The 26690-nt window shown below is 43.1% G+C and overlaps 1 protein-coding gene and 1 pseudogene across 1 annotated transcript in view; one reads left to right on the forward strand and one right to left on the reverse strand.

Annotated features, from left to right (window-relative positions):
* Positions 1-7584: 7584 nt before the first annotated feature.
* On the forward strand, positions 7585-7702 carry LOC126292263 (5S ribosomal RNA; annotated as a pseudogene).
* A 9057-nt stretch (positions 7703-16759) lies between these two features.
* LOC126274703 (transmembrane protein 132E) overlaps positions 16760-26690 on the reverse strand; it is a 370693-nt gene continuing 360762 nt past the window's right edge. Inside the window, exon 17 of the mRNA XM_049977139.1 lies at positions 16760-19353. Coding sequence (XP_049833096.1) covers positions 18915-19353 — 439 coding nt within the window. The 3' untranslated portion in view covers positions 16760-18914. The remainder of the gene's footprint in view (positions 19354-26690) is intronic.

Here is a 26690-nt window from a genome sequence, read left to right on the forward strand (position 1 = left end):
TGGTTTCGGCTGTCGCCGAAAATAATGAAATGTTTTGTGCAATACCTCGCTTTTTTCTGAAGTTACTCATTCTCTGCATGCGAGAATTCACATAATACATGAATTTAGGATTAAAATATTTCCACGACTATATTCGTAAGAACGTCGTGACAACTACATGTTTTTGTGTTGAACGAAGGACTATATACCCCCAGTTCCACGTCAGCAGCTCTTTATAATGTTACACATTGCAGGCATTACATCAGGCTCATTGTGGTCACAGATGTTACTTGTGACACACTCTGGGGAAAACTTTGGAGCGCATTATCGGATATTATGTTTTCTTGTTGGATTGCAAAAGCTACGAATGTGGGAAATGAGTCTCTCACAGAAGAAAGCCCCTCGTTTGGTAGGTTGTTGAGAATCATAATCAGCTTAACTCCAACACTTGACTTGATAAAGTACGAGGCAATACGTTAGGCATAAGCTGACTGTTGTCTGGAACGACGCTCTTTACAAAACGAATTGGCTTACGCAGAGGACGTTGCCCTGTGTTCTGAAAATTTTTATTGTATAGTCTCTTTAGCTTGTGTTCAGTGTCATCGATCACTATAACAGATTACTGCCTACAGGGTCACGATAAGGTTTGATCTATCGTGAACAATTCGTATTTGCACTGAGTTGCAAATAGAGGCAAATTTGCCACTAGGGTGATGTTGGGCAGTTTTAGCACATAGCTCATGTAATGCAAGTGAAACGTTGCGGCACAGTCTACGAGTCAAGTAATGTACACAGACAAAAGGAAAAAAAATGTTTTCTGGGCGTAAGGCACCAGTAGTGGAGTATGCTAAAAGTTAACGGAATAACAACAAATAATCGAATTTTCAGTCATGCGAATCGATTCGCTTTCAGAACAATGTATTTTTAAATAACAATAGGAAGAAAAGCCAAGAGAACATTACTGTAACATCAACAATGTACTTTACAGTGAATAAGGAGTTGTTATTTAGTAACGTTGAAAGCCACTAACAGCTGTATATACTTCCCCGTAAGTGCAATGTCCGTTGTTGCCGATGAGTTCTACACAATTGGAAAACGCCTCCATTTTCAGTCGCTTATAAGATATGACAAATGATTTCAACATAATTCATTCTTTTCCTGTGTTTGACTGTACCTAGTGTCAGAAGACATGAATATTGGGACTGAAAGTTGACACAAAAACAAAACAATAACAGATGAAGCATCGCCTTGGTCGGACAAGATTGAGGGAAAATTAGTCGTGACTTAATCCACCAAGTGACCTGAAATGATTTAGTGAAACCCTTAAAAGTTAAAGAACATCGCCTAATGGAAATCTACTGCCTACTTATTTCACGTACAGTACCACATCGATTGGTCTGGAATTATATCATGAAAGAGAGATGCTACTGACTTCTGTAAAAATTCAGTTGTTTGTGCTACTGTAAGGAGAAACATTTTGTGGTTTACTTATTTTATGATTGAAGACAACTGTGTAACTTGAAAGGACATGTTTAATGTCGCAATACCAGCATGAAAATACACGCTTTTAGACAGTTTTCAATGTGACAATAAAAAACAGCTGTCAGGATATCGCATCTTCTCAACATCAAAAAGTGAAATAATCTTAAACACAACAGTATAAAATATTAACTCTCAGAAGTTTAAATTATCCTAAATACGACAATATTAAAGTTTAACTAGAAGTTTCTTTACAAAATTGTTGCTACACTTACGTTATGATGTTGGTCAATACTACGAAAATCGTCCGATTTCGGTTCAAAGTTCGGTACTAATTTTAAGATGACAATCAAGTCTGCGGTGGATGGTTAGTTATGTGACAAACTGAGCAAAATATTACCCAAGGTCGCTCGAGTTAACAGTGGAAGAAAGCTGGTGAACCAATACGTTTACGCCTATGCTCGCGGTATTTACGTTAAGCTGCGATGAGCTATCGTCTGCTAGGGCGCTCTCTTCCGCTGAAATTCCTATAAAACCAATTACATTTTTACTGAATTTTCCTGCAGAAACTTTCCCTGTGTTTTTCGTTAGGCGAGAGAACATGTACTCACCCCTAGTCTTAGAATGTGGCGATATACACGAGCGTGGTTGGAGCAGCATGCATATTAGAATGCCCTTTCAGTTCTCGCAAGAACAATTAACTAATTGGCTGGTTCGTTTCCGCACAGTTGGAGCTAAACGATGCTACGGCTAATTTCTAGCTGAATATCAGCAACTGTGAACGCAGTGTTCACACAAATTAATCCTCTGCGTCGTACAGAGCGTTATGCGCTCTATTCTGCACTTGATACCAGTTCAGAGAAGAGTCCTCAGAATTTCAGCCTTGCTTACTCTTAGCCGAACTGTCTCTCCACCTGTGTTCTCTCGTTCTTCATGTCACGGCTTTTTTCGACCAATAGGAGTGTTCCTCTTATTTTGTGGAAACACTCTCTACCAATAACAAGGTCTCTGCCATTAAATTCTGTCGAAACCTTGCCTCTTTTCTCCTTCCTAGCGGGTTTTCTCCAATCGGACGTTTTGTGCCCGTTCCAGATGCCTAAATGCGTACATTGACTCTCTTACATGTGTACCACTCGCTGTGATCGAAAATGCGTCACTGGTCTTGTTTCGTATCCATTTAGAATTCCGATACGCAGCTTTCTAAAAGCTTTCTTTCCTGCCCTCCCTCAGATGGGTTCGTTATACTCGCTCTCCCCACTTCAGTCACTTGGTCGATCGCTGACTTTCCGTCTGGGACAGCCCTTTAAGTGGTTTCTGTGGTACCCCCTGTAGCACGGCCTTGCCTCTGACCTCGTCTCTCTGAATTCCAAATTAAAACGCCTCTTGCTGCTTGTTTCAGCTTCCATCCAAACATGCATTATAGGAACGGTGTGTTAATTACTGTCAATTGAGTGTCGTCCCTTTTTACATTACATACTGATGGGCAAATTTGCTCATTACCACCGAATTAAGTTAGGTGTCATATTCACCTTCCTGTTTCGATGTATAATGCTCTCTTGTAATGTGAGAATCTGACCTTCATTTATTCTGTCTCCTTACACTACCACTCTTTGAACATAAAGTTGTTGCTTTTCCACTGTCTATGAATCACCGATTATCTCGCTCACAAAGGACAATCTCAAGAGTCCAAAGAAAGGAGCTTAGAAAATTTTCATTAGCCGCTTTGATACAAAGAGGTAGCACATCTGTACGTATCTACTACAGTAAGCTTGCCCCGGTCCTCATCACAGATACATTAGACTGTAGAGAGTTCCAAGGAATGTAATTATTGCCTGGGAATCAATTTTTTAGCATACGACAACATTAGTTCGCATTTAACATTCCAGCAGCAAAATTACTGATATTCCATTATATTTGAATAACTTCGTATGGAACTACTGTTGCCTCGTCAAATTCCCCAGTTTTGATTTTACAAACCATTTACTGGGCTGCTACAATGTTTAACACAAATCCTGACATTCAGAGTTCTTTTAAGGGCCTTTTATTAATATGAGTACTGTTTCACTGTTTTCTACAGTTAAATCTAGAGGCTCCTTATTCTGTCCATGATGAACACGTAATATCTTCCAGTATCACACAAATTACAAGACGCGCATAGTATACAATAGGCTCCCCATTCCAGCTAGCATTAGTAAGTGATATGGGCCTCATTCACGTATTTCTGATAATACTCTCTGTCTGGTACAGTAGGCACCATAAACGTACCACTTGGTCGAAGTAATATGGCAGTGGAAAATGTATAAATTTTGAGGCCCTTACGATAAATTTACGTCACCCATTCTGCTTGCATCATATGCAAGAGGTATGAAAATGTTCTTTACAACACCCGCTTACTTTTCATCATTCCTGAACTACCTCTGAGGGGGTACGATGTGATATGTATTGTATTTTCTTCTGGCGTAAATGAAGTGTCTCCATAGAAGCAGTCGCATACACGTGAACTACAGCAGTGGGCATCGGTACAGAGACAGCAGACACAAACAATAGAGTGTTCCAGTTAAATAGCGTAATTTTAGGTAATCTGGGTACTTCGAGTGTAATGGTCAATTTAGTGACTATCCCACACTCACAAGGGAAACTCCCCATCCCACCCTCCTCAGATTTAGTGATAAGAGGGCGCCAGTGGACACCTTGTCAAAAACTGAACACAGATCGAGCATGAAAACAGGAAGGAGGTGTACTGGATTGGGAGAAAAAGGCAAAATAAAAACAGGGACCAGGCCTAAGAACACAAGAACAAGAAGTGTAACATAGAGAAGGCGGGAACAGAAATGGTGCCATGGTTAACAGCCGGCACAGTAGCTCAGCGTGTTCGGTCAGAGGGCTGGTTGCCCTCTGTAATTAAAAAAAAGTGAGTAAAGGAATCAACGATCAGTTTGAACGAATGTCATGTGACGTCCACCCCGATCAAACGCAACGAGAAGTACCGAAAAAAATGGGCTGGTTGCACTCTGTAATAAAAAATGTGAGTAAAGGAATCAATCGTCAACTTGAATGGCTGTCATGTGACGTCCTCCCCAAATCAAACGAAATGAACAGTACGGAATAAAATGAAAAAAAAGTGCGTACTATGTTGGACTTCCAAGTGGGTGAACCACGTTCAGTGCTCCGTGGCATGATTTTTTTCCGCTGTTCGCTTTATTCAAATTTGTGTCTGCGTCGTGGTGCACTGTCCGTTTGCAACAGCGACATGTAAGGTAAGGACGTATGACAGTTGACTCTGCACAACTACTCTATTAGCATCCGAAAGGAAGTGGCTTCATAATAGGACAAGGCGACAAGTCAATGGAATCCTCCACCGAAAAACACGTCTGGTGTGTCATTTATGGCATTAGTGACAGTACGTGTGTTATGTGATAGAAATCTCTTACTGACGCACCTAGTTTGTACGACAGGTAAGCGAGTGAGATATGCCTCCTTGCCCGATATGGGTGTTCATATGAATGTGAATGTGATCACTCCCAAGAAAATGATGAAAACATAATAGTACATCACATAAGCTGCAAGAAATGAACGAAACTGTTCCACAATTACACAGTTTTTCAGTACTTTGTCAAAACATATGTTTTTAACGTTTTTGAAGTTGGATTCCGTTTTCGAAGTCTTGACTCTTGAATTCCCTTTTTGTAACGTAGTTCACACCCGTCTATTTGTTGTTTTTATTTCTGCGAGACGTCTATATCATATCCCGCCTGCTCTCACTATTCATCACATTTATTTGCGAAGGTAAAGTATTCTTTCCACATGACTTATGTTCTATAACCAATGTATTGTATGACAACTTCCAAGACTACAGAAAGAGAACAAACATTTCAATGACCGGACGAACATTTCCTAATGTAGTGGGAAAAAATGGTAACAGGGAGGTTTGAACCATGCTCGCATGCCTTGCACTCCGATACTAAGACCGCGTAACCACGACACCGTTGCTGTTGCAGGCTGCTCTTTATTGCAGTTCTTGTTCTTCGACTTTTCGCTGATCCTGTTTTGATTTTTTTTTTACATTTCAGTATTTCCTCTTCCTGTTTTCACGCTTGATCTGCGTTCAGTTTTTGAAGAGCTATCCACTTTACCCTCTTGCTGTTTAATCTGAGAGGAGTGCGATGGTGAGTTTCCCTTATCAGTAGCTTCCGCTTCGTCGTGTCTGGGTTGACAGTTCCTCGTATCTCTTTCTTTCTGTCATAGAGCCAATCAATAACCAATAAAGGTGTAAAGTGATCAATCCTATTTAGTATTTTATGCTATGGTCCTGCTAATTAAGATGAAGGTCAAGATACGTACTCAAAATATTAACATGTAGCGTCATAAGAACGCAGTCGTTATCAATACGTAGGAAAACTGCACCTGAGTACACAATTTGTCTAGGGAAGATTGCCATGTGAGATGCCCCAGTTTCTCGTTACATTACCGTATCGTTCAAAGCAAATATTGGCTTGTAACACTTTCTTGTAAATTTGACAACACAGTTCTTACGGCTGGCATATACTATCAAATCACCGTTCTATTGTAGGATGGTCACAGTATAAGGTAGTCTTTTCGCACTCTCAAAAGAATATACACTCCTGGAAATGGAAAAAAGAACACATTGACACCGGTGTGTCAGATCCACCATACTTGCTCCGGACACTGCGAGAGGGCTGTACAAGCAATGATCACACGCACGGCACAGCGGACACATCAGGAACCGCGGTGTTGGCCGTCGAATGGCGCTAGCTGCGCAGCATTTGTGCACCGCCGCCGTCAGTGTCAGCCAGTTTGCCGTGGCATACGGAGCTCCATCGCAGTCTTTAACACTGGTAGCATGCCGCGACAGCGTGGACGTGAACCGTATGTGCAGTTGACGGACTTTGAGCGAGGGCGTATAATGGGCATGCGGGAGGCCGGGTGGACGTACCGCCGAATTGCTCAACACGTTGGGCGTGAGGTCTCCACAGTACATCGATGTTGTCGCCAGTGGTCGGCGGAAGGTGCACGTGCCCGTCGACCTGGGACCGGACCGTAGCGACGCACGGATGCACGCCAAGACCGTAGGATCCTACGCAGTGCCTTAGGGGACCGCACCGCCACTTCCCAGAAAATTAGGGACACTGTTGCTCCTGTGGTATCGGAGAGGACTATTCGCAACCGTCTCCATGAAGCTGGGCTACGGTCCCGCACACAGTTAGGCCGTCTTCCGCTCACGCCCCTACATCGTGCAGCCTGCCTCCAGTGGTGTCGCGACAGGCGTGAATGGAGGGACGAATGGAGACGTGTCGTCTTCAGCTATGAGAGTCGCTTCTGCCTTGGTGCCAATGATGGTCGTATGCGTGTTTGGCGCCGTGCAGGTGAGCGCCACAATCAGGACTGCATACGACCGAGGCACACAGGGCCAACACCCGGCATCATGGTGTGGGGAGCGATCTCCTACACTGGCCATACACCTCTGGTGATCGTCGAGGGGACACTGAATAGTGCACGGTACATCCAAACCGTCATCGAACCCATCGTTCTACCATTCCTAGACGGGCAAGGGATCTTGCTGTTCCAACAGGACAATGCACGTCCGCATGTATCCCGTGCCACCCAACGTGCTCTAGAAGGTGTAAGTCAACTACCCTGGCCAGCAAGATCTCCGAATCTGTCCCCCATTGAGCTTGTTTGGGACTGGATGAAGCGTCGTCTCACGCGGTCTGCACGTCCAGCACGAACGCTGGTCCAACTGAGGCGCCAGGTGGAAATGGCATGGGAAGCCGTTCCACAGGACTACATCCAGCATCTCTACGATCGTCTCCATGGGAGAATAGCAGCCTACATTGCTGCGAAAGGTGGATATACACTGTACTAGTGCCGACATTGTGCATGCTCTGTTGCCTGTGTCTATGTGCCTGTGGTTCTGTCAGTGTGATCATGTGATGTATCTGACCCCAGGAATGTGTCATTAAAGTTTCCCCTTCCTGGGACAATGAATTCACGGTGTTCTTATTTCAATTTCCAGGAGTGTAGTTTAAAAATTACTGGTTGTACTTTGTCTAGTAGTAAACATTTTTAAACGGTTGTCATTTGCTAACCAGCGCTATTCTACAGTACGCCAACGACCTTGCCGCAGTGTAGACACCGGTTCCCTTCAGATCACCGAAGTTAAGCGCTGTCGGGCTGGGCTAGCACTTGGATGGGTGACCATCTGGTCAGCATAGCGCTGTTGACAAGCGGGGTGCAGTCAGTCCTTGTGACGCAAACTGAGGAGCTGCTTGCTTCAGAAGTAGCGGCTCCGGTCTCGGAAAATGACATACAGCCGGGAGAGCTGTACGCTGACCACATACCCCTACATATCAGCATCCAGTGACGCCTGTGGGCTGAATATGACACAGCGGCTAGTCGATACCTTTGGGCCTTCATGGACTGAGCGGCAGGAGTTTAGTTTTTTAGTTAACTATTCTGCAGTCAACTGCAGTTACATTAGATTTCCTTTGGACAGAATACTCAAGACTAAGCCGTACGTGGCGTTCACTATAACGTCATTACGTAGGAGCACGTCCTCAAATTGCTGAAAGATGGGAAAGGAAATGAGACGTGTGGTTTTCAAGAGAACCGCACCGGCATTTCCATCGAGGGATTAGAGAAAACCATATAAATAACTGTGACTTCGGTGTAATTATTGTCTTTGAATAAAAATCTAATTTCTACTCGTTTCACTGCGTATTTCTATCAGTTACCTTCTGTACTATACTTTCTATGTATGGTACCAGTTTCATCGAGCTATAAGCTAGATGTCAGTGGCACAGCATCCAGAATTTAGTTTCATCCTTAACTTTTGCCCACCAGTGTACTATCGATAAATTGAACGAGTTATTTCTTAGCTTTTGGCTGGGTTGCACTTACTATAATAATATATAATTTACAATTAATATGTAATATTATAACTCTCCCTCTCTCTCTATCTGTTTTTGTTGTGCTCTTCAGTCCCAAAACTGCTTTGATGCAGCGCTCCATGCTACTCTATCCTATGCAAATTTCTTCATCTACAAGTAACTACTGCAACCTACATCCTTCTGAAGTTGCTTAGTATATTCATCTCTTGGTCTTCCTGTACGATTTTTACCCTGCACGCTGCCCTCCAATACTAAATTTGTGAACCCTTGATACCTCAGAACATGTTCCATCAACCGATCCCTTCTTCTAGTCAAGTTGTGCTACAAATTCCTCTACTCCCCAATTCTCATCAGCAGCTCCTCATTTTTACATGATCGACCCATCTAATCTTCAGCATCTTCTGTAGCACCACATTTCGAAAGCTTCTATTCTCTTCTTGTCTAAACTATTTATCGTCCATGTTTCACTTCCGTACATGGCTACACTCCATATAAATACTTTCAGGAGAGACGTCCTGACACTTAAATCTATACTCGATGTTAACAAATTTCTCTTCTTCAGGAATGCTTTCCTTGCCATTGCTAGTCTACATTTTATATCCCCCTGTTTCGACCATCGTCATTTATTTGGCTCCACGAATAGCAAAACTCTACTATTTTAAGTGTCTCATTTCCTAATCTAATTCTATCTATTATCTATAAAGTAACCTACCTACGCCCCTGGGAAGTAATTTGTGAACTCTGTAAGTTCTACACTTAGTTTACACAGCATATGGGCGTTTGGCAAGACAGACTAGCTCCTTCTCCTTTTTTTAAAAGCCATCCAGTCACTAGCACGCTTCGATACTGAATGGATGGATGGCGTTGATGACTACAAGTGTAGCTGCAGCTACCTTTAGAACCACAATCTGCGTTCGAATCTCTTTTTGCAATATTACAGCTACCGTGCTTTATAAAACATCTCTGCTTATTAGATATTTAAGTACGGAACCTGCCTTCAGTACCTTCACATTGCTGATCTACAATGAGGCTGATTTTCTACTTTACCTTCACGCTGTTATCTGCTGTTGCATGTTTGATTTAGAGTGTTGCTGTCAATGATGTTACTGTATCGAAGTGTTTGGATGCATTTCTAACTTTTTAATTGGCTTTTATGGGCCTCCATATTGCTGTAATAGCAGCCGTTTTTAAAGATTTTCGGCCTGCTGATATTCCTTTTGCTGATACTGATGTACATATTGCATCTGTTGAACTTGCTGAGTGTGATGCGGATGCAGCTAAATCCGATGAACGTCTGATGTTTGCAGTAGAAAATGATTGTGCCGTATAATATGAGTAGCATGACTAACGCTTTGATCTTCCAGGAGACTGCAGTCCTGCAAAACCCATGGCACTTAGTTAGGCCACTATCAGTTGGCCATTGTCGATCGTGATAGAATCTTTCATCTTCACTTCAGTACATAACTCTTTCCAACTGACGATGTAGATACTCTACACTGAAGCACTCACAAAACATGCGACATAACAGAGTTCTCGAGTCTAACTGGGCGGGAACATGGAGTGGATTCGAACGCTAGAAGTGACACATGTCGTCTGTGTTATCTAGTTGCCCTCATAATTGTGTACTGTCAGGCTTGTTCCGTGTTAGTGCCAGTCCGTGTAAAATTTACACGTCATTTTAATGTTAATCGCGCAACAGAAAGGGCAAAGCAATGTATGTGTCCTGTTAGCGTGATTTAACTTACTCCGATTCGTAATGGCACAGTCCAAGCGTGAACGTTCCTGCAGCAAGCTGTCTTCCCTAGGACCATTTCCAGCACGAATTACTGGAACTTCGAACCTGCTCACCATATCAGATTCCTCAGAGTTCCCTCTGTTCCTACACATGAGAAAATTGGCCACTAGGCCGCTAGAAAACGCTTTAAGCCCAATGGACAAGTTTTGGAAGGCGTATGTGGGAATTTAACAGACGTCGATGTAATCCTCTTACTCGAAACTAGATAAAGTACACACACCTGAAATATGCTTCTACGAAAAAATTCTGTTGTTAGCTCAAAAAACTTTCATCCTTACCAGTCGTAACGAAGAGCTGACTAGCAAGTTTTAACTATGGAACGATCACGCAAGTATACGTACGTGAACTAGGAGACTTACACCTAATACTCACTTCACTTTGTTACAGGAGATATGCAGTACACATCTTTCCGAATCGCCAAATGAAAGTCTTTGATATTATATCGACATCAGTGAAGTAGAATTATTTATCCTTACGCTAATTCCAAACGACGGTTGAACTTAGCTGTATACTAATAAACCGTTCCGTCTGTCGGTTCACTATTTCTGAGCAACTACTGATTATTCTTTCGAACCAACAATCTCAGTCGGGCATTAATCGGCAATGTGTGAGACGGTGGTGTGGTTCACTCTCGTAACTGGGAGACGTTAGTTAAGAAACATTTACAGGCTAAATACGTTGCTATTTCTTGATATTTACAAATCAATAAAGTTGCCCCCAGTGAAGAGTTCTAAAAATCTTCCTGCTCATATTACCTCTCATTTCATACAGTACCATCAAATTGTTTATCCATAGCCTTCGAGATAGTACACGAATGGAGTGACGTCACATTTCTGCGGTGATATCCTTGATTACTCACATCGGTGTAATGAGTTCTTTGTGAACAGCGCTGTAGCTGCAATAAAAAATTATGATATCCGGTAAATTCGAAGAATTTTCATCTTCTACTATCCATTTCCTTTGAAAAAAGAAATATTTACCAAGCGTTTGGTACAAAAGAGCAGCAATAGACGTACCATAGGTGACAGTTCTAGAACTGAGACTGATTATATTCTTCGATGAAGCTTGAATTCCAAGAATGGAAATCCCTGTTATGCGTCTGCCCGACAAATGAAGATTTGAGTTTAGAGTCTTCAGTATCGAGGTATGAATGTAACTGAAAATGTGCGCTCTTATTCTTATTCTGCCAGTGCTCACGCCAGTGTCCCCTGTTTGTGTACGCCTTTCGGCTGCTTGCTTGTTTTCAAGAAATTTGTTCACTTTAACATGAGCACCTACAGAAGCACTTGAAATAGTTTGCCTGAGTCCCTTCTGATCAGTTAAATGTTCGTACATAGGTCCATTTAGAAAAGCAGCTCTGGTATAAATGAGGCCTATGGAAAGGTTCTTGTTTCAGACTGAAACAAGCAGAAATTCACTAACTTTGTTTTGATGAATAGTGTTTAACATACGAGGTGCATTCAAGTTCTAAGGCCTCCGATTTTTTTTCTCCGGGCTGGAAAGAGATAGAAACATGCGCATTGTTTTAAAATGAGGCCGCGTTCATTGTCAATACGTCCCAGAGATGGCAGCACCGTACGGCAGATGGAATTTTACTGCCAGCGGCGAGAATGAGAACTATTTTAAATACTTAAAATGGCGACGTTTTCCTTACTTCAACAGCGTGCAATCATTCGTTTTCTGAATTTGCGTGGTGTGAAACCAACTGAAATTCATCGACAGTTGAAGGAGACATGTGGTGATGGAGTTATGGTTGTGTCGAAAGTGCGTTCGTGGGTGCGACAGTTTAATGAAGGCAGAACATCGTGTGACAACCAATCAAAATAACCTCGGGCTCGCACAAGCCGGTCTGACGACATGATTGAGAAAGTGGAGAGAATTGTTTTGGGGGATCGCCGAATGACTGTTGAACAGATCGCCTCCAGAGTTGGCATTTCTGTGGGTTATGTGCACACAATCCTGCATGACGACCTGAAAATGCGAAAAGTGTCATCCAGGTGGGTGCCACGAATTCTGATGGACGACCACATGGCTGCCCGTGTGGCATGTTGCCAAGCAATGTTGGCGCGCAACAACAGCATGAATGGGACTTTCTTTTAGTCGGTTGTGACAATGGATGAGATGTGGATGCCATTTTTCAATCCAGAAACAAAGCGCCAGTCAGCTCAATGGAAGCACACAGATTCACCGCCACCAAAAAAATTTCGGGTAACCGCCAGTGCTGAAAAAATGATGGTGTCCATGTTCTGGGACAGCGAGGGCGTAATCCTTACCCATTGCGTTCCAAAGGGCACTATGGTAACAGGTGCATCCTACGAAAATGTTTTGAAGAACAAATTCCTTCCTGCACTGCAAAAAAAAAAAAAAAAAAAAAAAAAAAAACATCCGGGAAGGGCTGCGTGTGTGCTGTTTCGCCAAGACAACGCACCCGCACAGCTTCTTCGTGATAACAACTCTGAAGTGATTCCTCATGCTTTCTACTCATCTGACCTGGCTCCTAGTGACTTTTGGCTTTTTCCAACAATGAAAGACACTCTCCGTGGCCGCACATTCACCAGCTGTGCTGCTATTGCCTCAGCGATTTTCCAGTGGTCAAAACAGACTCCTAAAGAAGCCTTCGCCGCTGCCATGGAATCATGATGTCAGCGTTGTGAAAAATGTGCACGTCTGCAGGGCGATTACGTCGAGAAGTAACGCCAGTTTCATCGATTTCGGGTGAGTAGTTAATTAGAAAAAAATCGGAGGCCTTAGAACTTGAATGCACCTCGGACAGTCGAGGAGATCAGTAAACATTTTATTATTACTCTTCACTGTCTATCACTGTAAGGGTCTGGACCTAATATCCCATCGAAATTTGGTTAGGGTGGAGGGTACCTTATTTGGAATATATGGAAGGGAATTACCAGTTCAAACATTTGCTTTACAAACTAGAAGCACTTCCAGATAACGTTGATCTGCAGCACGATGGAGTGCAGGAGCCTGATAGTAAATAGGTATATCCTAAGGCATTCGTGAATCAAGGATCGCTTCTAATTTTTATTCCATGGGGCGAAGCCATGGAGAACTGTTTGACGTCCAGCGATTATTGAACTCGTACATTTTCAGACAAATATCAACCAGCTGGGAGTACATCACACCGCTCGGCCACCCCGGGCGGCTACGTGGTTGTGGGAAGACTTTCAGACTCTGAGAAAAAACAATCAGCACACTGATGTATCTACCATATATCCGTACTTATACCCGATACACCTGTATATGTACTATTGAATCACGAAACTCTCTGTTTTTCTTCTTAATTTATTCCTACAAGTAGAGCAGGGTGTTGGAGCAATGGTCCAGTGGAATATTTGAGCGAGTATTTTCAGTTGTTCGAGCGTATGTATCAGAACCAAAGAAATCCATGCGAAAACCTTGGTCAGAAAAAGGGGATGGGGGCTGTTTTTAATTTAATTCTGGTGCGAAATATCCCAGAAGTGTGAAACCTTGTAAAGTGGGAGGGTATTTCTTTGCGTATATACAGATTAAGGTCTATAACGTGCTCTACTTCTGCCGATTTGGGCCAGGACTTTGACGTTCTCCTGCTTGAGACCGACGGCGTGCCCAGAGGACTCCACCTTGGGTGTATTTAATTTTCTGCATTGCTGCTCTATTTATACATGCAACATTTATTGGAATCGTATGTTATTTTAACCTCATACTCTAAATGAAAGAAAAAATAGTGAGATGTTGATGAATCTATCCATAGACTATTCATGTCTTCTTCCCTTTAGGGTTATTACGAAGCAAGACCTGCGTGGCTAGATTTCATTTCACTTACGGCATGGATATCTCTTATGGAAACAATGTAATGCTTTCAGACTACGGTTACTACAGAGATCCTCTACACTGTAAATAGTTTCTGGAAATATAAGAACTATCTTCCCGGAAATTATTTTTTTTCAATTATTTGTCAATTTGCCATAGAACTACATAGAATCTTCTTTGAAATATAGGTAGACGCAACCGAAAATGAACGAAGCTACACACAACTAGGTACTAACACGACATTCCGATCAGAACAGCTGCACGTAAGTGAAGTCTAATTCGAGACGTGGCACTGCACAGTGTCTTAAGCAGTGTTAACTTGTGCAGTTCCCGCGTAGGAATAGCCAGCCAGGGAGGCGAAATATCATTTCAGTTTCGCAGCATGACCAAATTAAGTGAACTTGAAATTATTTTTGTTTCTAGCTGACTTGAGGATAGTTCTAAATCAGACCCTTCTACAGCATACATCTCTTTCTTTTCTTTACTTCCATACTCAAGCTATGACACTGGCTCTAACAGCGTCAATGTCGTTGAAACATAAATTACAGCTTACCTTCATTTGTTTAAATGAACCTGCGTGATTTCTCAATTAAAATTAACCATTGTAAACAAATTTCTATAACTGTTACTTCTTTGAGGACTGTAGCAGAGTAGAATCTTGGATTTTACCCTGTTTAACATGACAAGTTTACTAAAAATATTCTATACACAGAAACAGGGCACGAAAATATGAGAGAAAAAACTTTTTTATAATTTATGTAACAGTTCTAAGGCACATATAGCTGGAAAGAATATTTAGTGGATCTATATAATGGAAACAGACTTGAGGTCAGTATTGCAGAAAGAGTAGCTGAAGCAGTTGAATACGGACGGAAGATATGATACTGCGGTTTGGTTGGTTGGTTTGAGAGAGGGGACCAAACAGCGAGGTCATCGGTCCCATCGGATGAGGGAAGGATGGGGGAAGGAAGTAGGCCGTTCCCTTTGAAAGGAACCATCCCGGCATTTGCCTAAAGCGATTTAGGGAAAACACGGGAAACCCAAATCAGAATGGCCGGACGCGGTTCTGAACCGTCGTCCTCCCGAATGCGAGTCCACTGTGCTAACCGCTGCGCTACCTCTCTCGCTGATATTTCGAGAATTTGACAGAGTATGAAACACTTAATTGGAAACAAAGTACCTGTAATATAGAAGGTTACCTCAGGATTATTGACATCCTTGTGATGCTAGCCACAACAAAATTATTCCACTTGGTGTGCTATATATATGAAACAGGCAAAATACCCTCAGAGTTCAGGAAAAACGTAACAACTCCAGTTCCAAAGAACGTGAATATTGGTTGCGAAAGTTTATTTCCAACTTTTTTTTTTTTTTTTAGCCAAACCGCTGTTATAACAGCCAAAGGACGTGAAAGGCAAGCTGTAGTGGAGAGGGGAGTGTGACAGGACCGTAGCATACCTCCTATGTTATTCAGTCTGTACACTGAGCGAGCTGTGAAGAAAATGAAGAAGAATTTTTGAAAGGGAATTAAAGCTCAGACTGAAGAAATAAAAACTTAGTGGTTTGCCGATGACATTGAAATCCTGCCAGAGACGGCAAAGGATTTGGAAGAGCAGTTCAACGTAATGGGTGGTATGTTTGAAGGCATTATACAGTGAGTTTCAACTAAAATAAAGCTATGGTAATGCAATGTAGTCCAATTAAATCAGATGATCCTGATGGGTTTAGATTAGGAAGTAAGAACTGGATGTAGTAGATAAATTTTGCTATTTGGGGACCAAAATAATTGATTATGGCTACGGTAAAGGTGAAGTAAAATGTAGAGTGGCAATAGGAAAGAAAGAAACCTCAAAAAGAATAATTGTTTAATGTCTAATTGTAGCGCTACGAAGCTTTTCTGAAGGTATTTGTCTGTAGTATAGCCTTATATGTAAGCGAGACGTTGACGATAATGAGTTCAGACAAGAAGAGAATGTGATACTGAAGAAGAATGCTGAAAATCCGATGGAAAGATCAAATAAAATATGAGGCCAGAAGACGTTGCGCAAAAAAGAAATTATGGCAAAAATTGACAAAAAGAACGGTCCCATCGACAAGATACATCCTGAGGCATTGTAGAATTGTCAGTTTGGTAATGAAAGGAACGGTAGGGGATAGTAATTGTACGGGAATGTAGCAAGCATGTTCAAATGAATGAAGGTTGCAGTAGCCATGCATAGATGAAGACAGGATAGACTAGTGTGACAGGACGCATTTGTTGGAATGAATACCACAACAACTATCACAATGGTTGTTCATAAAGTCTGTGACTACGACCACTTTATAATCGAATGCTAGAAATGAATCCTCGTCCTTAAAATAGTAAAAAACACTATAAACAAAGAAACACAACTAATGTGCGAATTAAGTTTTCTCATCTTTCTTGTGGTTACACAATAAATAATACTCAACGAGACCATGAGAACATGCGTACATACTACTCGTGAAAGTTCAGTGTGTGCCTTAGCAATATATCTGACTTCTTCCCTATATGAGGAATACGATAATATTGTTCCTTCTTAAGATAGTATTATCTATAACTAATTTTTATTTTCTTCATTAACTGCTGCATTCCTTAAAATATATTCGATAAGCAAGATTAAGTATTTGTCTCCTGCGGAAGAGTGGAGTGTCGACAGAAGCGGTGCTCTGATCTCAGTAACGGAGGAGCCATCCATTGACCCAAAAGTCGAATTGTAAAAACATCGTGTGTAGCAGAATGGCGGATATCTGGGAAGGTCTTTTAAAGAATGTGAACCCTTGCTATTATCATTTATTCAATTACAAATTTGTTTTATTTGTATTTATGACTCTGTAGGCATATAATCATATAACATCAAACATTTGCAGTCGGTGAGTTACATGTACTCTTAATTACGAAATTCTCAGTGAGAGATTAGAATATTTGCCTTTGGGAGAGGTAATGTTGATAGGTTGCTTGATTACCCGGTATGAGTTCAATAATGGACATTCCTCAACACTTAACTATGTGCACAGTTCATTGATATAAAATTGTTGAGGACTACTCAATATACATACAGTATGAAGCAGTGAGTCGTTCACAAAATATAGTGTAATAAATACATGTTTTGTGTAAGACAATTAACATATGTCTCATACTGATGCGAATATCTAATTTGGAGTACGTATATTGTAAATAAGAGGACAAATACCTCATTAAAAATTCTACTGAAATCGATCATAAACTGCAAACATCAGTATCAAGAAACAGCTTCATCGACATTGCATAATATGTACACATACAGTTACTCTTCATTTGAATTTTCAATTTACAACATTCACATATTGGGAAACATTTTTAATTTACGTGGCAGGGACGTAAGTGTGGAGTAGGTTGCTGATCTTTTCTCTATCTTTAAGCGACATTCAGCCACGGTGAAAGCACATGGTGAGCACACATACAACTAAGTGAGGGAAACCGTTCAGCAAGTCATCACAACAAACAAGCGATTGCATTATACTGACTGTTGTGAATTTTTATGAAGTTCGTAGTTACAAGAGCTGTATGAAAAACACTAATCGATTTTCATATTAGCTGTTCACATGTAGTACGAAGCAGATACGACCATCAATGTGACAGATATGCACTTTATACATTGAGTGTACACAGATGAACGCGTCACAGAGGAATTTTCCCTACAGAGCTCGTGTGACTAACATGCATTATCTTTCATGGAAGTATGATACCAGAGGTTCACTCATGTCTGGAGCCCAGCATTACGTCTGCATAGAATAGTTCTGTACACTACGAACTACGTCTCCTATTACATAAAGCGATCTACACTTGAGTGACGGATATTTAATACTCGCTCCACAACTACTTCTGCAATATTCAATACGAATCACGCTTAGATTTATCCACACTGTAATTGACTCTAGCGTCTAAACATAGCTAAATGCTTAGTACGAGAAACATTTTATCCAATGTCAACAAATTTAGACTCGTAGTACACTAAAAGGATACAAATTACCATGCCATATTGTAATAAACCCTGGTTGGGTATACAAAAAAGTGACTGGGGAAAAAAAGCTATCCTCTCACCTACTTTTTATATATGTATATGGGCCCATATAAAATGTGCAACGGTATTAAGATGCTTACAAATACAAACATTTATACGTTATGTACACTTTTTACAACACAGACATTACAAGGAAAATCAAGTGTCCTCAATAAATATATTAAATATTTGGGTGGTGGGGTACCTCTCATGCAAAGGCCACCAACAGACAGCACGATGCCCATAATAAAACTATGGAGTGCACACGCATAAAAATAAAATTCTTCTATAAACAAAACGACATTGTTCTTTTTTGGCATAAAATATAAAAAAGATGCTTCTCGAAAGTTGTGCTGCGGCAGCAGGGGTGACGGACAGCTCCCAGCTGGCGTGTGAGGTTGAGGTACGGGTCAGAGGCGTGACAAGTAGGAACATCAATCGAAACATCTTTTTAGAATAAATACTGTACAGTGCGGGGGAAGGTGGACGCCTCCCTTTGCTTAGTCGACTTCAATCAGCTGACGATACAGCACACCAACAGCAATACAGCGTGCATATAGTAGCTAGCAGGAACACAAACATGGTACGGTGGAAAAAATTCTGGAGACACCTCGCTTTTTTCGGACGGAGTCCGAAGCTAGGTCATGTTATCTACAGGAGACGATTAATGCACCACCTCAAAGAAGTGGATACAGTAACCTGTTGACAAAAACTATTCAAACGTACCGTCTCCACAGCAGTGGCTGTTCAGTGCGTTACGCTTCGCGTGTTAAAGAAATGTGACATTTGGCGCGGGTAGATAAATAAATATGTTGTACACGAATAGCTTCTTTTTGGTATCGGTTGCCGCCCCCCGCGGTTGCGGACGACGGAGTCGAGTGACTAGATTCAGGCATTTGACTCTTTGAGGTTGTCGAAGTACTCCATGATCTGGTCGTAGTCCATGCCGAGGTTGAGGTCGTCCAGCCCGACCAGGTGGTCGTGGGCGGCCCCGGACAGCGCCACGGCGGCGCCTGCCGAGAACATGGGGTTCCCGACGATGGTGGCGCGCTTCACCTCCGAGCCGCAGCCCGCCCCCCGCTGCGCGCCAGGCACGAAGTCGGAGTGGTTGGCGCCGGCCGCCGCTGCGGCTGCTGCCGCGGCTGCCGCCTCGTGCTGCAGCTGCAGCTGCTGCAGCTGGTGCTGGTGCGGCGGCACCTGCGGCTGCACCTGCACCTGCGGCTGCACCTGCGGCTGGTGACCGGACGAGCGGCGGGACTTGTGCCGCTGCGGGGGCTGCTCCGGCGCGCCGCCGTCGTGGCCGCCGCCACCTCCGCCTCCGCCAGCCCTGAGCACAGCACAGCGTCACATCTGCTGCACACTTCCCGGTAACACAGCGCTATGCAGGGGTATCAGCTTTTCTACATCACTGGAGTGCTGCTATTGCGTTATCATCTGGTCTTTTTACCAAACCATTTGGGTCACAAAATAAAAAAGGAAACGAAAAGATAAGCTGCTACCTACTACCTATAGATTAGCTTAGGTTACGTACATTACATCGAGACCTTACTGTGAGGGGTGTTGAAGAGAAACGGTACGAAACATCATTGTGGGTATAATTAAAGTCTTTATTCAAAAGCAAACACCAGAGGTGTGACTACAACTATCGCACTGCTTCACGAGCCATATGATTCCCAGAATGCCTGTGGCTTTGCCAGGAACCAACCGTACACCGTGTCCTTTTTGGACATTACACATATTGACTGGAATACTCTCTTTCAAATTCTAAAGGTGGCAGGGGTAAAATACAGGGAGCGAAAGGCTATTTATAATTTGTACAGAAACCAGATGGCAGTTATAAGAGTCGCGGGCATGAAAGGGAAACAGTGGTTGGGAAGGGGGTGAGACAGGGTTGTAGCCTCTCCCCTATGTTATTCAATCTGTATATTGAGCAGGCAGTAAAGGAAACAAAAGAAAAATTCGGAGTAGGAATTAAAATGCATGGAGAAGAAATACAAACATTGAGGTCTGCCGATGACATTTTAATTCTGTCAGAGACTGCAAAGGACTTGGAAGAGCAGTTGAACGAAATGGACAGTGTCTTGAAAGGAGGATATAAGATGAACCTCAAAAAAATGGTTCAAATGGCTCTGAGCACTATGGTATTTAACATCGATGGTCATCAGTCCCCTAGAACTTAGAACTACTTAAACCTAACTAACCTAAGGACATCACACAACACCCATCCATCACGAGGCAGAGAAAATTCCTGACCCCGCCGGGAATCGAACCAGGGAACCCGGGCGTGGGAAGCGAGAACCCTACCGCACGACCACGAGATGCGGTCAAGATGAACCTCAACAAATCCAAAACGAGGAATTAAGTCGGGTGATGCTGAGGCAATTAGATTAGGAAATGAGGCACTTAAAGCAGTAAAGGAGTTTTGCTATTTGGGGAGCAAAATAACTGATGATGGTCCAAGCAGAGAGGGTATAAAACGAAGACTGGCAATAGTACGGAAAGCGTTTCTGAAGAAGAGAAATCTGTCAACATCGAGTATAGATTTAAGTGTCAGGAAGCCGTGTCTGAAAGTTTTTGTATGGAGTGTAGACATGTATGGAAGTGAAACATGGACGATAAATAGTTTGTACAAGAAAAGAATAGAAGCATTCGTAATGTGGTGCTACAGAAGAATGCTGAAGATTAGATGAGTAGATCACATAACTAATGAAGAGGTACTGAATAGAATTGAGGAGAAGAGGTGTTTATGGCACAACTTGACTGGAAGAAGGGATCGGTTGGTAGGACATGTTCTGAGGCATCAAGGGATCACAAATTTAGCATTGGAGGGTGGGTAAAAATCGTAGAGGGATACCAAGAGATGAATACACTAAGCACATTCAGAAGCATGTAGGTTGCAGTAGGTACTGGGAGCTGAAGAGGCTTGCGTGGGATAGAATGGCATGGAGAGCTGCATCAAACCAGTCTCAGGACTGAAGACTACAACAGCACATATGTGACCTTTGAGACGTGTGCGTTATGTGGAGCAGAATCACGCCCTCTGTGAACAGTCCAGGCCGATTGCCCTTGATAGTCTTGCTCAGGCTACGGAATGTCTCACAGTACACGCCCCCATCCCAAAACAAATAGCGTCGCCTGAAGTTGTCCCGGCATTCTCCTTAAACAATGCCAGCCTGGAGATGATGTTAGCCCCTCCTTAAGGACAAGTAAAAATATTTTTTGCGCCTCATTGCAGGAAAATTTGGCATCTGTTTACAATATTACTTGCAAGTCACGTGTCTTGAAACGGAACTAGTTTATGACTCACTGGTAGTGCGAGTCCATTGCGAGAAAATGTCTCCCGTTACAAATGTGCCAAGGAGTTGTTAACTCAGTGACTGCTCGTATCTTCATTAGATCAGGGCGACTCCACCGCCACTCACTAGGTGCCGCAAGGTTTTTCTTTTTTTCTTAGGCGACAGAGAGGCACTTTACCAGAATCAAACAAAGACCTGTATTTTTGAACGCACTTCAACGCAGATGTTCTTCAAACATGCTATAAAAACGACAATGTCATCCAGACAGCAAAGGTACGTCGTTCATTTTAGGTGCCGAATCAGGTTGCCATCACACTCTGGAAGGTGGCTATAGTGTTAAATAATGCAAACTACGTAGCTCATAGAAGTCATCAGGAGTTACGAAAGCAGTTTTCTCCCAGCCAACGACGGTTTACCAGCAGCCAGTCTCAATGTACATAGCCGAGAAATGTTTTGCTGCTTTCAAATATTTTATGGTGCCATCAGAGCGCGGTGGGTTGGATAACAACTTCTTCAGTGGTAAACAACGACCCAGAGCAGTGATTGTTATATGTTCTCGTTGGAATAGCTTCGTCGACCTGAAGCTCTGATCTTTCATAGTTCATGACTGCTTGTGACACATGTGAAGTCCCTTCTGTGAATAAAATTGTGACTATGTTCTGTTAAACTGACATATTGTAATGTTTGTGTTCTGTCATTGATTGTTATTGAAATATTTCATATTCCAGTTGGCACTATGTATTTCGTTTCTGAACTTCGGCACCATCGCTTTTATATCTCGGAACATGGTATGCTTTAGCTGGCGATGATGAGCGTTTGACATTATGGACAAAGAAGTCCCTTAGGCAAATTGCACCAAGATTGGTTGGCCGGCAGTGACGACGTGGTTGAGATTTCCTCTCTTGTTTGCAACTATCGTGCATGGAGGATTTCTATCTGTGGCAGTGTCACTTCTATAGGGGTCGCGTGGCGTTGTTTTCCAGATTTCGGCAGCCAGGCGAGTGGCATGCTGGGGAGCAACCTCTTACAGATTACGACGATGAGTTTCGGCCCATAGGTCTGAAGATGACTGGTGTGTTTAGGAAAGTTGTGGTTGACGTCTTACTGCGTAACAGTCGTCGCACAATCGTCATCATTTTCTGCATTTTCTCACAATATGTACAGGGCATCTACACTGAAAAACCAGCGGCATGTTTTCCTCCGTCCTCCAAATGTGTTTTCTTCTACTAGGTCCTTTGGTTGGTGAAAGACTTGGAGACTTGGTTGTACCCACATAGTTCGGATGCTGGGTTGTCGTTTGACGCCAGCAACGTAAGTCCGAGCTGACCTTCATAGTGCCTTGACCTATGGTGGCGATTCGTGCTACAGACTGATTCACTTCTTCCTCATCATTTTCTATTACCACCTGTTATATCGAGCCGATATTCAAGACTGCTATCTCTTGAGTACTCGGTTTGAGATTTCTAACTGTCATCCACTACTATTACTCTGCCCTTATTGTCTATCTTGTTAGAGAGGTGAGCTCATGGTAGTCTTCACACTGCAATAGGAATCACATTTGGCAGTCCGTCATAGGTCTTTCGACCGACTCTTTCTTTGTTGCATTTTCTCGATTCGTTGTCCCCTCTTGATGAATTTCTCTGTTGTTGTGACGCCGTTTACCATGAGAGCTTGATGCATATTTTCCACGACTGCTTTCATCAAATGTGGGATTTTGTCAGCTTAAGTCATATTCGGATTTAAAATGTGGCATAGGGCCAAAACATTATGTATACATAACTATGCCATTTCCTCATGACGTTACTCCCAGTTCTTAAATTATTCTTCCGCTAAGTGGAGTTGCTTCTGATTGTCACCAAGTGCTTCAGTCAGTTCAGCCCAGAATTTTTCCCAGCTATCGTGCTTCTTTTCGTTGTTCTCGAGCAACTTCTGGGCTGTTCCGCCCAAACAGATGTACATATTTGCCAAATAAGTTATCTTATCTGTTGTATTTGGCGATCTGGTTCGAATCCTATCTGCTATTTTGTTGGGTCTTGGGCAACATCTCCGGAGAACACTGATGAATGTCCAACGTGCAATTTACTGCTGATTTGGAGTCCACTGGTCTACTGGACAGATGGACATTTAAACAATTTACTGCTAGTATTCCGGTTCCTGACCACGTAGGTTTCGGCATTTATATTGCCTAATTGGAGCCACGATGACGTACACGTTTTACAAGTACGCAGCGACTTTATCAAACAATGTCATATCGTTACAGCTCTCTTGTCCAAATTTGGAAGGTGGGTCGTAAATGAAATACAACAATTAGAACTTGCATGCAGCACATCTATTAAGAACAACAACATACAACCTGAATAGAGAATGCAGGTATTTATACAAATATCCACTATTTCAGGGAGCTAGTATTTATAAAACCGTCGAATACTGCAGATATAAAAATATTATAAGAAATTTTTTTTTGAAGAACCCTTCCAGAAATGATAAATTAGAAATAATAAACAATTTCTGGTGGCTGGATGTGAACTAGCGACCCACAACACGCCAGACAGTGACGCTAACCACTACACCACAATCATGACACCGGAGGTCACCACAATATATTCTCCTGTGAATTATAAGGCATACTGTACAAAAGATGGTTTTACAGATATTGCGTCCCCAGATGCCTGCCGGACAACATACTTCCCCACGTCACTGTACCACTGGCAGTCTACCTCGCAGGCGCAGCCATACAGTAAGGATGACGTCGACAGCCGCCTCCACAGGGCACTCCTGACGGGGGAAACTACTTTGCCACGCCCTCCTCAAGCACCAATGAAACGTCGGATAACATCATCGTGCCCGGCGAGCCAACTTGGGAACTTTTCGTTCTTGCGACCAGTGGCAGCCAATCGTGCAGGCTGAACATACCCCTGAACTTGATGTGATAACCAACCTCGCCAGGCCCATACGGAAATCTTCAGTGAGCCTACAGCCAAAGCTACATCTACCATCTCTGACGAGGATCTTCAGGATGTCTAGTCGGAAACCTGCGTGCTAGCTAAAGCCTTAACTTGGGACTATCTCGTACTATTCAGCCCATCGATGTTGGACTTCTACAAGCGATGTGTTCAAGGAAGTGTTCCTTGTATTCATTTCTCATGAGATTTGAGTGTTCGAATACATAGTTCCTCAACTTGGACTCTTCTCTGTGCAGTTGTTCTTGACCCTAACCAAGTGTACTAACAATGAGGTGACGTACTACTGGACAGATGCAACCACACCACAACAACAGCTCACCTGTTAAACTATAAAAGAATTTCTGTTGTGATTACCAGATCATTCAAGCATTCTTTGGACTTACAGATTACTTTTTGTCTCAGTACATAGCATATGGTATGGGTTTCTTCTCCCCACTACTAATATCTGAAAACATCCTACCACACGTACTATACGTCAGTATTTCTGTACGTCGGTAGTTCTGCCTCTTATCTATAGTTTTTTGCAAGGAGAGAGGAAAGAGCAAGTTGACATGTAAAGGAGCAGACATAGGGTACACAATTTTTGTAGCCGTAATTTATTGTTGTTTGATTGTCTTATCCTGAAGAAGTACGTGTATCCGCAAAATTTAACATTTGTGTTACCATTTGAAGTAAGGACCATGATTTCCTTCGGAAAGTAACTTTCTTTTAAATTTTTAGAGTGGCGTCCGCATTTAACACTGTCTTCTGCTGTGACATCATCAAAGGCTTCCTCACGTAAATTCTGTACATCTTTAATTTCGCCTAGCCAGTTAATGGATGCGACCTTTCCTTCCACTAGAGCCCCCGCATATAGTATTGGATTCTATTGGTGGTGGCAAGGATGAAGCCTTACAACGTCGTCGCTCATTTTGGTGCTAAGTTGTCAAGATAAATTTTATTGTAAAGGAGCTTGTAGCACCACACATCTTCCTCCATCTTACCTTTCAAAACTGAAATAATTTCCTGGCGATTTCTTGATTTCTTCTTTCTTTGTAACTGAATCAGCAACTTTCGCTTGTTGTCCTTTCCAAAGATTATTGTCGTTATCCATGACAACAACACAGCCTCCTCCTAAAGGATGTATTAAATCCAAAATTAGCGCTCTACACATCACTACGCGTCTCTTCTAGATAATCGTTGGATTTGCTGGCTGCAAATATTAGCTTTGCAGCTCTGAGACAGCCATACTCAGATGATCCTTCATGACAGATAATAAACCAGTCTCCTCTGGTAGGCAGCACTTTCAAACTTCTTATCTTACAAGATGTGCTTCCTCGCTTGATTTTGATTAAGCCAAATCTCATCGAGAAAAATAACGGGGCAACGATGATTTTCTTTGCTAATGTCGTGCAATGACTCAATTAAATTGCCAGAGATGCTGTAAAAGCATGCCTCTCCATCAGAATATGTCTCCAGCGTCGCACTGTCTGTACCTGAATCCCCCAGACCTTTGAACTACACTCCTGGAAATGGAAATAAGAACACATTGACACCGGTGTGTCAGACCCACCATACTTGCTCCGGACACTGCGAGAGGGCTGTACAAGCAATGATCACACGCACGGCACAGCGGACACACCAGGAACCGCGGTGTTGGCCGTCGAATGGCGCTAGCTGCGCAGCATTTGTGCACCGCCGCCGTCAGTGTCAGCCACTTTGCCGTGGCATACGTAGCTCCATCGCAGTCTTTAACACTGGTAGCATGCCGCGACAACGTGGACGTGAACCATATGTGCAGTTGACGGAGTTTGAGCGAGGGCGTATAGTGGGCATGCGGGAGGCCGGGTGAACGTACCGCCGAATTGCTTAACACGTGGGGCGTGAGGTCTCCACAGTACATCGATGTTGTCGCCAGTGGTCGGCGGAAGGTGCACGTGCCCGTCGACCTGGGACCGGACCGCAGCGACGCACGGATGCACGCCAAGACCGTAGGATCCTACGCAGTGCCGTAGGGGACCGCACCGCCACTTCCCAGCAAATTAGAAATGTTGCTCCTGGGGTATCGGCGAGGACCATTCGCAACCGTCTCCATGAAGCTGGGCTACGGTCCCGCACACCGTTAGGCCGTCTTCCGTTCACGCCCCAACATCGTGCAGCCCGCCTCCAGTGGTGTCGCGATAGGCGTGAATGAAGGGACGAATGGAGACGTGTCGTCTTCAGCGATGAGAGTCGCTTCTGCCTTGGTGCCAGTAATGGTCGTATGCGTGTTTGGCGCCGTGCAGGTGAGCACCACAATCAGGACTGCATACGACCGAGGCACACATGGCCAACACCCGGCATCATGGTGTGGGGAGCGATCTCCTACACTGGCCGTACACCTCTGGTGATCGTCGAGGGGACACTGAATAGTGCACGGTACATCT

This window comes from Schistocerca gregaria, chromosome 1 (assembly GCF_023897955.1).
Source record: "Schistocerca gregaria isolate iqSchGreg1 chromosome 1, iqSchGreg1.2, whole genome shotgun sequence".
In the NCBI taxonomy this organism is placed as follows: Eukaryota; Metazoa; Arthropoda; class Insecta; order Orthoptera; family Acrididae; genus Schistocerca; species Schistocerca gregaria.